This window comes from Phytophthora cinnamomi, assembly GCF_018691715.1.
Source record: "Phytophthora cinnamomi strain GKB4 chromosome Unknown Contig120, whole genome shotgun sequence".
In the NCBI taxonomy this organism is placed as follows: Eukaryota; Oomycota; class Peronosporomycetes; order Peronosporales; family Peronosporaceae; genus Phytophthora; species Phytophthora cinnamomi.
Window position 1 is genome coordinate 183,120 of NW_027151053.1, and position 13,389 is coordinate 196,508.

Genomic DNA, 13,389 nt, shown 5'->3' on the forward strand with positions numbered 1-13,389 from the left:
CCACGGTTTATCTTCCTCTTGGTCTCTCTCTAAGTGATTCCAGGAATCTGGCCAGCTTGAGCGCAACATCTTCAAGATGGGGTATTCCACTGGTACTCAACGCTTTCAAAAAACGTGGTGCTCTTAGATACATGCTGCTCAAATGGTAGACCGTTAGTGCATTCACTTGCACGAACGGAAAAACATTGAGATACTTACTCGATGTAGTCCTTTCGGGTCCGTAGTAGCTGTCCAAGCACTTGATCACTGCCCATAGCCACGTCGCTCTTCACCAGTAGCTCTAACACGGTCACGCTGCGCCAGAGAGAAAGCATTTGGAGCGGATCCAGGGCTTCGCTACGATCGGATTCGTCCTCTTCTTCGTCTGTTTCATCCTCTTGATCTAAGTTGCCTTCACGCTCCTCGATTTCGCTGCCTTCAACTTCATGCTGGATCTCGACAGCGATCGCTGCGCGCGATATTGCAACGCAAACCCTCTTGAAAAACTTAGGAAGCCACACGCTCAGCGCCGGGGATCGCAATGCGTGCTGCATGACGGACGTGGAGCGCTCAACCAGCAAACCCCGCATCTGTTGATGCTGGTGCAATCGAAAATCTTCATACTGCTGTATCCCATCAAGCGAAAGTAGCAACGCAGCTTCAGCATCCATGAGATCCTCTCGAAGTACACGCGTGTGCATATCGACAGACCCATCTGCACTTTTATCACCGACAGTGTAGCTTTCTGCCCCACGAGCAAGAAGGTTACCCGCTAACTCGTTCACTGAAAGTCTATCCAAGCAGCTTGTTTGCAACTGCATATCAAAGCACATAGCATCCAAGACGCGAACAACACTGAGTATGAACTCCACTTTTGTTTCATCGCCATTACCCGGACGCAAAGGACAAGAAAGTTGTCGAACCAAGAAGGCTGCTAACCCTGTAGATCCCTGCACTTGTGTACGGTCCTCAAAGAAGAGCTGTTTCAACTCGACGGAGGAATACGCGGCAGCAGTAAGTTCATCGAGCAGATGGATCCGCTCAATGTCGTCACGAGCGCGTACTAGATCCAATGCAAGCATCTCTAGTAAACTTGCCAATTCAAGTCGCTGCTCCGTTCGAGCAGGGAGGCTGTCAGGAAATTGTAGTTGTGGGATCAGCTGCTTCTAAACATCCGAAGCACACCGTTCGTTAGATCAACACCTCTTTATCTGAACACAATTCTTGAACACACCTGAAAATCGATGCGTACTGCTCGTGAAAGCTGAAAGAAGAGCTGGGTTTGCGGCTCGAATGTCGCGAAGAACAGCTCTGATGGCGACTTCTTGGATTTGACCTCGCGCAGTTGCAATCGAAAGAGTTGACTCGTAGGCAGGAGAAGCAGGCCGCGCTGTTTCTTGTTTTCAGGCACCACACGATCCACCGCGGAGATATTTCGCAGTGGTAAGAGCATATCCGCGGCTGATTCACCTCGACCCATTAATGGCACGATGAACAGGGTGTCACTGCTCAAGGCAAACAACTGGAATTGCATCGGCGCCGTGCTCACGACTGCAGCTTCGTGATAGCGTAGTTTCGCAAACTTTTCAACACCGAGTCGGGCACGTAATCGCTCTGGATCGAGATGCCTTGGTCGGCACAACGTTGGCGACAACTGCATTTTGGCTGGACTAGTTCAACGTGACGTGACTTCAACTTGGTGGGATACGTACTCCAAGGATATGAAAAGCAAATGACTAGCGAGGCCTTGGGCTCGCGAGGCTCGCTGTTCTGGTCTATTGAGAGTATTAATACATCCACCGATCCGATCATTCGTCCTCAGTCTCTACGTCGTCGTCCTCGTCGTCGTCCTCTTCATCTTCCTCCTCCTCCTCTTGGCTGCTGCTGTCGTCGCCGTTGGCTGCTTCTTCGCGCACCTCCTCCTCACCCTCGTGGTAAATAACAGCAGCGCGAGTCTCGTCATCCTCCTGGTCGTTGTTAGCGGCCGTGTTGACGTGGATCTGGCCGAGCACAAGAGTCAGACGACCAGCGAGCTTCTGCATCTGCTCGTGTACCTGCAACCTTGTCTCCAGGAGCTGGTACAGAGCCGACAGACTAGGCACGAGGTCGGGCTGTGCCACCAGGTATGCCGTGTGGTGCAGCAGGACAGCGCGCAGCCACGGGCACAGACGCGCAAAGCGAGCAGGCGAGCGCTCGAGCTTGCGAACAATCACCTCCAGAAGACCCAGCACACGGGAGGCCGACACACGAGCCACGGTTCGGGCCACAATCTTAGCGTCGCGCGTGCGCAGGCAGTACTCGAGAAGAGCGTTGTCGCGCGCCTGCAGAGCCTGTTCAAGCACACTAGCAAGCGACGATGCATCCGGCTTGTTGCCGCGAGCCTTGTCCTCGGGGGTCTCAGCTTCGCGCTCAGCACGGCTAAGAGCGGCGGTGACATCACCCTCCACGCGCTCACGCAGAGCCTCCACACGCTCAGCCAAGGTGAGTTCATTCTCCTCTCCATCCGCCTCTCCGTCCAGCTCCTCGAAGCTGGTAGTTTCATCCACGACTGCCATGGAGTTCGCCAGCGCACGGCGCTCGGTCAGCGTCGGCACGTGCGTCTTTTCATCTTCGGCGGAGGCAGCCTCCTCCACCTTCTGCCTCTTGTTGCCATTCTTGCTGGCCGCTTCGGCACGCTCCGCCTTGAGCAGCAGAGCGTCACTGATCTCCGCGAACTCGAGCTCGGTCTTCCACTGACCAGGAGCGTTCTCCTCCACGGGGGACACCTTCTCGAACACCGGCTTCACCAGCGAGCCGCGAGCCACGAGCACCTCCGTCTTCTTGTCCTCCTGTGTGCTAAGCTCGGCGAGCAGAATGCCGGCGCTCTCGGTCGTCGACAGCGTGGGCGACAGCGGCTTGGAGGCCAGCGCCAGCTCCGCCGCATCGTTCACCTGCTGGTACTTGTGCGCCCAGAGGAACATGGCGCCGGCGGAGGCCGTCGCGCCCACCAGCAGGTCCACGACGGGCTTGGCGGCATCAGCGCTCTCCTTCTTGTTCTTCTTGCTCTTCTTGCTCTTCTTCTTGGCCACCACAGCCTCGCCCACCGAGGCGCGAGCGAACACGCCGTCGGCGCTGCTGGGCAGGCTGAAGGTGAGCGCGGGCGCGTCGTGCTCCGTGAGCTGCAGGTCGTACATGTTGACGAATCTCGCGCCCGCCGTGGCGGCGAACAGGAACCTGGAGGACTCGACGCCGTCCTCCACGGCGGCGAAGCGCAGCTGCGTCACGGCCGAGGACAAGCCCGACACGAGCTTGCGGCTCTTCTTGCCCGAGGCCAGGTCGAAGGTGCGCAGCGCCGAGCCGCCCGCCGCCAGGATCTCGCCGTCCGCCGACACGGCGAGCGCCGAGGCGCCGCCCGATCCCACGCGGAACTTGCGCTCCACCTTGCCGCTGGCCACGCTCCACTCCAGCACGTGCTTGTCGCCCGAGGCGGCGTACAGCAGGCTGCCCTGCGGGTTGAAGGCCAGCGCCTGCACGGCGTGGCTGGCGTCCGCCTGCAGCGTGTGCTTCACGTCGCCCGTGGCCAGGTCCCAGACAATGACGGCGCCATTGCTGGCGCCCAGCGCGACGAGCCCGAGCTCGCTGGCGCCGCTGCGCTTCTTGCTCTTCTTGCTGGAGCTGCCCTGCGTCCAGGCCAGGCACGTGTAGCGGTAGCTCAGGTGGTCGCGCTCCTTGAGCTCCTGCAGCAGCGCGCCGCCGGCCACGTCCCAGAGCTTGAGGCGGCCGTCCTCGGACACGGCCGCGAAGTGCGTCTGCGAGTCGGCGAAGAGCTGCATGGCCGCGTACGTTGAGCAAGTCGAGGAGTGCGCCGCAACGGGAATTGGCTGGTGGCGCCCGGTGCAATTATTCTACTGGAGCAGAGCAGCCCGTCATGGCAAAGTTGCGCGAAGGTCGCGCGAAGGACTGATAGTTTTTAGGATCTAGACTTTTAGGATCGTACGTACAGGTTTTGGAAGCAAATTAAAACAAAACATGCGACGTGTGACGAGATGGCTACATTGTAGTTGGTCCTGTTACCGAGACGGAGGCAGCCGCTGCGGGATGGCGTAGGGCGAGATCTTCGGCGGGGAGCCTCTGGCGGGCGAGGCGGCGCGGAGCTCGTCGCCGTCGCTCTTGGTTGAGGTGACGGGGCGAGTTCCGTGTCTTGACGTGGTTGAAGTGAGCAGTCTAGGCGAGACTGCCGGCTTTGGGAACGTTGGGGAGTGTCTCGAGTGGCGCAAAAACTCCTCGCTGACACTGGTGGAGCCCGCCGGTGGGCCTCCATGAGGCCATGTTCTACCGCGAGAAGTGCGGGTTGTTGTTGGTGTCGGGTTTGAGATTGTTGGCTTCGGAGGAGATGGCTCGATTGCATCATAAGGTAACAGCTTGGTGCGGTAGCCTCCACCCACTCGCTTGATGGACATCGGTCTTCGCGGCCGGCGTACTGCAGTGGCTTTGGGCGGTGGTGGCTGCGGGAGTATCTTTGGAGGGGACGTGGGTGCTTTGAACGGTATACTACTAGAAGACGACGTGGAATTGGTTGGGAGCGAGCTTTCGCTGTTTTCTTCGTCTGAGAAGAGGATATCCAAGCTGATCCCTCTGCTCAGTGCCTCGACAATGATTTTCTCCTCCGATGTAAGCTCCTCGGCTGATGCAGGTCGCTTTCGTGGTTTGGGGAGAGCCACGCCATCCTCGTTGTCGTTAATTTCTTCAGCTTCGGCACACGCCGTCAATGCAGCTCGTTCATGAACTATTTTCAGGTGCTTTCGTGCCTGTCGCTGGAGAACCGCTGCAGCTGAGTTCATCTCAAGTTCTCGACGCTCTTCTGCTTCTCTGGCTCGGCGCTCGCGCTCTCGTAATAGTTGTTGGTGAGTCACATACGTCTTCAGCGCTCGCTGAAGCATTGAGGCAGCTTCATTTGTTTTCCGCACGTTGCGCAGTACCCGGGTCACCTGTCGTGCAAGAGCTCCTCGCATCACCTTCTGCACCGTCACTGCAGCAGCGTCTTCTCGTGCTCGTTCGTCTGCTCGTTTAGCTGCCTGGTGCATCTGCCACATCCGATACTGGCGAGCTGCTTCGCGTTGAATACGCCGCTGCTTCCTCTTATCCTCGTCTTCCAGCAGATACTGTTCCCGAGCTCGCAGCTTTTCCAGCTTATCCTGCAGCAGTCTAGCTCGTTGAGCTGTTCGCTCCACCACGCGCGAATAATTCTCTAGCGACCCATTTTCATACATAAATCCGTGGAACTGTGACGTGAACTTGACACTGCGCGGATGTGAGAACAAGTTCATCGTTCGGTGCGCATCAATCTGCACACCCACATTTCCAGGTCGTGCGGTGAGTAGCAATGGCAGCTTTAGCCCCGATGCGGAGGCAGTGGCTGATGATAGGGGCCCCGAAAAGCTCGCAGCACGAACTTCGTCTTGGTTTGCCATGACCACTCGCTCGCCGTAGCGAATTCACTAGCGCGCGAGCTGAAGCCGAGCGCTGCAGTGCGTGATGCATAGAGCTGTATTTTTGTAAGCGTCCGCGTCCCACTAATTATACACAATATGGCCCGGGTTAGTCTATCTTGTTCATGAACCTCAAGGTCTCCCTGCCTCTGCCTCTCTATTGATCTCCTGGTTCGATTCGTCTTCACTGTCACGGTCATCTTCATCGCTTGACGAGCTTTCTTCTTCGCTTGAAGACTCCTCTTCGCTCGAAGATTCAGAGTCCGAACTCGATGAGGAAAAAGCTACCACGTCCTGCTCGCTGTCACCGGCCTCAAAAAGACTGCGTTCGAGTTCCTCCAAAGCCCAACCGGTTTCATTCTTCTTGAAGACATCCAGGTGGGCTTCCAGCTCTGCACCGACACCCTGGAGGTGCTCGTCGTTGACAGATTGAATCCACACGCAGTAGTCTTGAATATAAAGCGAGTTGAGCAGGTACTGGGTCTCTGACTTCTCAACGATCCGGTAGAGCGCCAGCAGAGCCCTCAGCACCACACGTTTGCCACGTTTCAGGATCTCGCTGGCTTCGCGTACGCAACGCAAGGCCAAAGCGTACTGCCGCAGGAATGGAAAGGTGATCATGCGGCGGACAGTCGAACGCACTACAGCTCGCAAATCCGCATTTGAATCCAGCCACGACAGTGTCGGACTCACGATACTCACAGTCCAGGTCGACTCCACTCCGCTGTCACCCTGGGTAGTGAGTTGCTCGTACGCGAAACCAATGAGGATGTCAACTAGACCACCGATCACTAGTTTCTCTTCAGGACTCCCTTCTGGAAGCAAAAACTCCTTTCGCGGAAGTCGAAGCAGCAGCTCTTGCTCTGAATCAGTGAATGTGGTCGCTGATTCCGACGTTGAAGGTGGAGGCGGCGGCTGAGAAGAAGAGGCTTCTAGCGACACGCTGCCGAGACTATCTCCAACGCGATCAACGTCCGAATCAACTTCGACAATCAAAGGATTAGTCACCTTCACATGGGCAATTTTCGGTGGGGTAACCACAGCAGGTGGGAGAACGGGGTACTTCCTCCAGAATGGTTCGTACGCCATGGCCAGCTCGAAGTACATGTCGTCTCCCTGACTCGCGAAGTCCATCAGATAACGCTCGATGTCGAACTGTTCCTCCTCCGCAGCCTCGCGCAGCGTACGGCGCTGTTCTGGCTGCATGTGTTCCGGATCGGGCAGAGACAGAATCTCGCTCACCTCGCCGTGCCACACGCGGAAAAAGTCACTGTACGCATTATTGAATCCGTACGAAGGCGCGAGCTCCGTGATGTGCACGCCGATAGCCTCTGCTTCGTCATTGGCTGTGTCAAGTTTGATAGCTCTGGGACTCTGCTTCTTGGAGCTCGAGGTCTCCAGCCCGAGAAGCGACGAGTCCGTCTCCACCTGCAGCTTGGCCTTTCCACCGTTGCTGGTAGGAGCCGGTGTGCCATCGATCAACGCATTCAACTTGTCGGACTCCTCCTGGAAGGTCCCGATCGGCTCAGGACCCGACGACTCCAACACTTCGATCAGCGGCGCCTTCCTGGCGACAGAAACCCATCAAGTTAACACCCGACCACAATCCATCAGCATCGTATTGCAGCAACTCACCGCTGCGTATCCGCCTTGACGTCCACTGGTGGTCGTTGCGACTGCAGCAGCTTGGTGAGCATGTCGAGGTCCGGGAAGTGTTGGCCAGGCTCCTTCTTGGGCAGGTGCACCACAATTGTGCCGTTGTCCTACAATAATCCAGCAACAACCAGCCACCCATTCAGTTCCGATGACACCCCCACGTAATGCAATTGCAGCGTATGGCTGTCGCACCTTGCTGGGGTCGTACACGGCCTTGGCCAGGTCGTCGTCCACCACCTCGTGCGGGAAGTGCAGCTTGAGCAAGTACGGCTTGCAGAAGAAGGTGAAGTCCAGCCCGTCCACGTAGAACTCCATGTCGGACACGCGCACGAACGGCACGTGCACGTGCACGAAGACCCACGCGGCGTCCTGCGTCACGTGGAACCGCGGCGTCGCCACCATGCTCTGCTCTGCTGCACTCGCTGCAACTAGCAAATTCTGAATAGATGGCTACACTGCCAGTGGCCATTGGGATCATTAGTGTGTCGCACACCACACAGTTAGCTACCGTACACTATAGACTCGATTAGGTGCGAATTGTTGGATCTCTGCCTTCAAAAGGGAGGAAGCTAAGCAAAGGGGAATTTTGCTCATTTATCTTACGAGAATAAAATGACGGCGGACGTGGCCATGGCGGCGGCGGACGAGAGCGCGGGGCTCACGAGCTACTACGAGCAGAAGATCGAGCACCTGGAGCTGACGGTGCGCGACGAGACGCAGAACCTGCGGCGCCTGCAGGCGCAGCGCAACGAGCTCAACTCGAAAGGTACGAGAAGATATCTTTCCTCTTCTCCTTTTTTATTATTATAAATTTAGAGGTTCTTATTTCTTGTTGCATATCAATTATGAAGTCCGGCTGCTGCGCGAGGAGCTGCAGCTGCTGCAGGAGCCCGGCTCGTACGTGGGCGAGGTGGTGAAGCAGATGGGCAAGTCCAAGGTGCTGGTCAAGGTGAACCCCGAGGGCAAGTACGTGGTGGACGTGGACAAGGCCATCGACATCGCCAAGTGCACGCCCAACACGCGCGTGGCGCTGCGCAACGACAGCTATGTGCTGCACAAGATCCTGCCCACCAAGGTGCGTACAGAGTCTCGCGTTGAAGAAATATTAAATATGAGAAACGGAGGATCTCTAACTTTATACTGGATCGCTGCTGCAGGTGGACCCGCTGGTGAGCCTCATGAAGGTGGAGAAGGTGCCCGACTCGACGTACGATATGATTGGTGGCCTGGACAAGCAGATCCGCGAGATCAAGGAGGTCATCGAGCTGCCCATTAAGCACCCGGAGCTCTTCGACGCTCTGGGCGTGGCCCAGCCCAAGGGCGTGCTGCTCTACGGCCCTCCCGGTACGGGCAAGACGCTGCTGGCCCGTGCTGTGGCCCACCACACGGACTGCACGTTCATCCGTGTGTCGGGTGCTGAGCTGGTGCAGAAGTACATTGGCGAAGGCTCGCGCATGGTGCGTGAGCTGTTCGTCATGGCGCGTGAGGCGTCGCCGTCGATCATCTTCATGGATGAGATCGACTCCATCGGTAGCTCCCGTATGGAGGGCGGCGGTGGCGACTCCGAGGTGCAGCGCACCATGCTCGAGCTGCTCAATCAGCTGGACGGTTTCGAGCCCGCACAGAACATCAAGGTCATCATGGCTACCAACCGTATCGACATTCTGGACGCGGCGTTGCTGCGTCCCGGCCGTATTGACAGAAAGATCGAGTTCCCGAACCCGACGGAAGGGGTGCGTGCGCCATATCGAGTTTATGATGAAAGTGTGCTACTTTCTATTTATTTATCTGACGTGTTTGTGCTGTGTAGTCGCGTATCGATATCATGCGCATTCACTCGAGGAAGATGAATCTACTGCGTGGCATTAACCTGAAGGTTATTGCTGAGAAGATGCCGACCGCTTCGGGTGCCGAGTGTAAAGCCGTGTGCACAGAGGCCGGCATGTTTGCGTTGCGCGAGCGCCGGATCCACGTAACCCAGGAGGACTTCGAGATGGCTGTGTCCAAGGTCATGAAGAAGGACTCGGAGCAAAACATGTCGATCAGCAAGCTGTGGAAGTAAGCCCGAACTTGGCTGGCAAGGCGGCTAGCTAGTGATTTAGCGAAGGAGCGGTAAGACAACCGGACGGGTGGCCAACGAGTTTTGCATGCTTGAGATGCGGCTGTAGGAACCCGGCTTCGCAAAATCGAATGAGCTTTGATTGCATGTTGGGCATGCTTTGGCTGTTTTAGTTGTGTTATTTCGTGCTTTTAGGTGGTTCCCAGTTATAGTTGTCGAAGAGCTGATAATCCATGGGGATCTTTTCAGGGAATTTTACCATGCTGTCGATGCCCCGGATCGACATGGAGGTGAATTCGGAATCAAAGTTGGCGAATGCTCCGGAACGAGGGCGAAGTGGTGGGGCTCGCAGAGTGCGGTTGAGCAGTTTTGCCCAGTCGATGTGGTGCTTCGCGAAGAACGGGTGCAGTTTTACGGCAGTCGCGCCACCGCCCGAAGCGCGGCGCGCACCGAGGCGCTCCCTCGGATCTGTGCGCAGCAGACACTCCAAGAGATTACGTGCCTCATCGCTGATATTGGCCGGAAACGAGACGGCACCGTCCATTATCATCGAGTACAGCTGCGTCCTGCTTGTGGCATTGTAGAACGGTGGCTGTCCAGTTAGCATCTCGAACAGCATACACCCGAGCGCCCAGAAGTCGACCGATTTCCCATAACCTCGTCCTGGTGGTGATGACGTCGATGAAGAAGACGGCCTCTCACCGAGTGCAAGCACTTCTGGCGCGATGTAGTCTTTCGATCCACAAAAGGTCAGCGCAAGGGTCCAGTCGTCAATGCCTGGCTTGGAAAGACCAAAGTCTGCAAGTCGGACGTGTCCCTGTTGGTCCAGCAGTATGTTTTCCGGCTTGAGATCGCGGTAAATGATGTCGTGTTGATGAAGATGTTCGAGCGCAAGAAGAACTTCTGCCAAGTAAAACGCTGCAATGGGCTCGGTGAAGTGTCCGTGCTGTGAGAGGTGGAAGAATAACTCTCCTCCTGGACAGTAGTCGAGCACTATATGCAAGTGGTCGATGGTTTGGAAGCACGCATGCATCTTCACGATGAATGGGTGGTCTCGACAGCGTGTGAGCACTGTTTTTTCGGCGCGGGAGTGCTGGATTTGGTTCTGTGCCGCAATGGCACGTTTGCTGAGTGTTTTGATGGCCACAAATGAACCGGAGGGTAGATGCCGTGCTACCATAACATGCCCGAAGCCACCACGACCGATGACCTTCAGCGGCTCGTACTGCCGCAGCATATATCCACCGCTGTAACTTTCAGCGATGCTCACAGCCTGAACAAGGCGTATGTCGGTGACAACTGGAACAGATGCCGCAGGTGCTGGTCCCTTTTTCACCGGGGAAGGTGGGTTAGAAACCTTTACTACGGTAGGAGCTGCAGCGGGTGCGGTTGGAGCAAGAGGAGTCACAGGTGACACTGTTCGTTGTGCCATGGCCTTGGCCTTGGACATTATCGATGTTGGTGATGGCAACCGGTTACCAGATTTTGGAGGACTAGTCGAAGGTGTGGGAAGTTTTGGAGGACTAGCACTCTTAGCACTCGTGGAGGTCATCGGCGGGATCACTTTGAGTGAAAAGCTTCTTGAGGCTTTTGAACTGGGTGCCGTCATGCCTAGAGGAGCAACAGCCGCAGGCGTTTGAGTGCCGCTATGGTGTACTCGAGCTAGTGCCATCTGCAAGCTCGCGACGTTGACGCTGTTTCTTCTCGCGCTGGTGCCGCTGGACGAGCTGACGGAACGTTCTGCAACAAATGGAGTGACTGCGGCTCTTGCTGCAGGCGAGTCACCTGCACAGATAGCAAGCTGCTGCTGTTGTGGCGGGGAAACCCACTGTCTCATCATTGCCATCGTAGTAGGATCAAACTGTCGGGACGGTTCGAAAGCCGACACAAAGCGAATACGAGGTCCTTGTGTTCTTTGGTTTGCACTCTGCACCACAACCGAGAAACGCAGCGCAGCATCACTCTGTCTGCGGTTAGGACGGAGGTGTTGGAGACCTTCCCATGGCCAGATGAAGTGAAATAGCCGACGACCAGCGTTCTCCACGAATCCATTAACACAAAGCTCGTGGCAGTGCTCTGGACTGATGTCCTGTTCCGCGACGAGTTCTTCTTGCTCATCCAAACTGAAATGACGACGTGGCTGACCTCGCTGAGTGAAGGATAACCTGGTATTTTGGCAGAGCTGGAGAACCTGGTGATTGCTGGGGCGTCTGTCATCTCGGTTACCATCGGTAGGTTCGCTTCCAGTACTTGTACTTCGCAAGTTCACTTTGAGGAGACTGGTTCGCGAGCCTCTTGTAACCCGGCAGACAACCGTGTTACTTTCTGCTCCATTGTTGAAGTTGCAATTATCGGCGTCGGCATCGAACTCGGTTTCGCTCTCTAGCATCAGCACACTGTCTTCTTCCCGACCACTGATGCTGTTGCGTCCGGCCCCACTGCGTCGTGCCCACTGCGGGATAAGGCTCGAAATGCTTGAAAGTGTAATTAACCGAGAGGGCCTGCGCTGTTTGGTGCTGCGACGACTATTCTCGATCTCAACGCCGTTCTTGTCAAATTGATTGCGTCGAGGGTGTGCTCCAGCGGCGTTCATCATCTGCTTGATTTCGTGGATTGCCATGGGTGTGTATCCATGAAAGTGAAGAATAAGAGTGCCTGAACAGCGTTTCGGGCAATAAAATGAGCTAAGCACTCGTGATCGGCCACCATATAATGAATTGTAGCCGTACCCCAGGCCCTGAGAGGCGATCGAAGCTCAATGCAGAAGTTCCCTAGCAGTGCGGATGATGCATACGAGTGCACGAAATATTCGGCATTTTGCAATGCCAGCACACCGCACGGCGCCGTAGCTGCGGGATGCTGGAAGTAAAAGAGATATTCTACAGAACCATTTTTGCCATGGTTAGACCGACCCAGACTGCTTTATCGAAAACGCAACCGCACCTTCCAAGATAACGAAGACTCGCGATACAATTTTGCCGGTTTTCCTGCCTCGCTTAGTAAGCACGGGCTGAGTTCGAAGGTTCACACCATGAAAGAAAGTGGTGTTCTCGGTCGGGCTATCAAAGGTTTCCTCGTTTTCGACTACGGTTGGAGGCGTCGTTGGGTGAATTGGTACATCTGCGTTGGCGATAATCGACATCGCGCGATGACTGGGGCAAAGTGGGAAACCTGTGCGTAGTGTGGTTGTGGTGCTCGAGCGCTCGAAGGACCAGATCGGACGCCACAAGAATAGGAAAAAATAGGGCGTATCTCCAAGTTTAGAGCTGAATTTTCATGCAAGTTTGGCCTAAGATTAGTGCTTTACGTTGACGCTCGCATCCTGTCATGGTGGCTGTGGTCAGAACATGGCGACATCGATGACAGACGGATATGAACTTCGTCGATGTTGCAGGAGCAAGTCTTTGTCGAGTTGATACTTCTTTGAAGTTCTGTGGCGAATGTATCGAGTGTATTTGTAGGTCGTAGCTTTAAAAGGCCAACCTAGGCTTCATGAATGCGTGAGGCGACTGTACATACCACGCCTAGAACAAACCAAGCCACGTGGTTTGGTTCGGTAAACGAACCAAACCAAAATTACTAATGAACCAGGTTTCGTGGTGTGGTTCGAACCGATACACAGCAAACCAAAGCAAACCACGAGACTGCAAAAAAAACTTGATTTGAAACTGTCCACGAAGCGCCATCGAAGACAAGAACCGCCGTCAAAGACGAAAAGCTGTATCAGGGTGGGTTGCCGAAAAATGAATTGATATTGAAATTATTGCAATAAATATGAATCAATAATTATTGAGATGTTCTTAACGGTTAGTTAACAGTTATATTGTGCTTTGCAAATAAAATGTCGCCCTGTTTTATGGCGTAGACCGCACCAGAGCTCGCAACGGGTACCCGAAAGTAGGGTACCCGTCCGACCCGACCCGCCCGAAAGCAATACGGACGGGTACGGGTACCCGATTGAAATTGCGGGCGGGTACGGTCACCCGGTAGGTGCACGACAGGTATAGTTCCGAAATGGTTGCCAAGCATTCCAGGTCGTGTCCGGCTAGGACGTGATGGTTAAATCTATATACTTATATTTATTTATTATGAAACTTCGGGTGCGGGTAGGGTACCCGATCTTCACGGAGGGACCTGCAGGACGGGTGCGGGTGCCCGATACCAGATCAGCACACCTGTCGGAAGGGTAGGGTGACCCGTGAACCTCTGTTTGCGAGCTCTGGTCCG

The 13,389-nt window shown here is 55.5% G+C and overlaps 5 protein-coding genes across 5 annotated transcripts; 1 reads left to right on the top strand and 4 right to left on the bottom strand.

Annotated features, from left to right (window-relative positions):
• Positions 1-7: 7 nt before the first annotated feature.
• On the bottom strand, positions 8-1,432 carry IUM83_08900 (WD40 repeat-containing protein; the record flags this gene model as incomplete). The annotated part of the gene is made up of 3 exons (XM_067933298.1): positions 8-134; positions 199-1,145; positions 1,214-1,432. The coding sequence occupies 3 exons, from the start codon at positions 1,430-1,432 to the stop codon at positions 8-10; spliced, it is 1,293 nt and encodes a 430-aa protein (XP_067781124.1).
• Positions 1,433-1,787: 355 nt separating this feature from the next.
• On the bottom strand, positions 1,788-3,791 carry IUM83_08901 (WD40 repeat-containing protein; the record flags this gene model as incomplete). The annotated part of the gene is made up of 1 exon (XM_067933299.1): positions 1,788-3,791. The coding sequence occupies one exon, from the start codon at positions 3,789-3,791 to the stop codon at positions 1,788-1,790; it is 2,004 nt and encodes a 667-aa protein (XP_067781123.1).
• A 1,788-nt stretch (positions 3,792-5,579) lies between these two features.
• Positions 5,580-7,505, bottom strand: IUM83_08902 (Shq1 like protein; the record flags this gene model as incomplete). Its single annotated transcript, XM_067933300.1, has 3 exons — positions 5,580-7,014; positions 7,083-7,210; positions 7,296-7,505. 3 exons carry the CDS (start codon positions 7,503-7,505, stop codon positions 5,580-5,582), a joined length of 1,773 nt encoding a protein of 590 aa, XP_067781083.1.
• A 210-nt stretch (positions 7,506-7,715) lies between these two features.
• Positions 7,716-9,165, top strand: IUM83_08903 (26S protease regulatory subunit 8; the record flags this gene model as incomplete). Its single annotated transcript, XM_067933301.1, has 4 exons — positions 7,716-7,869; positions 7,955-8,178; positions 8,261-8,836; positions 8,914-9,165. The coding sequence occupies 4 exons, from the start codon at positions 7,716-7,718 to the stop codon at positions 9,163-9,165; spliced, it is 1,206 nt and encodes a 401-aa protein (XP_067781122.1).
• Positions 9,166-9,340: 175 nt separating this feature from the next.
• IUM83_08904 (AGC protein kinase) lies at positions 9,341-12,304 on the bottom strand (the record flags this gene model as incomplete). Its single annotated transcript, XM_067933302.1, has 4 exons — positions 9,341-10,435; positions 11,465-11,817; positions 11,892-12,041; positions 12,106-12,304. The coding sequence occupies 4 exons, from the start codon at positions 12,302-12,304 to the stop codon at positions 9,341-9,343; spliced, it is 1,797 nt and encodes a 598-aa protein (XP_067781092.1).
• Positions 12,305-13,389: the final 1,085 nt, after the last annotated feature.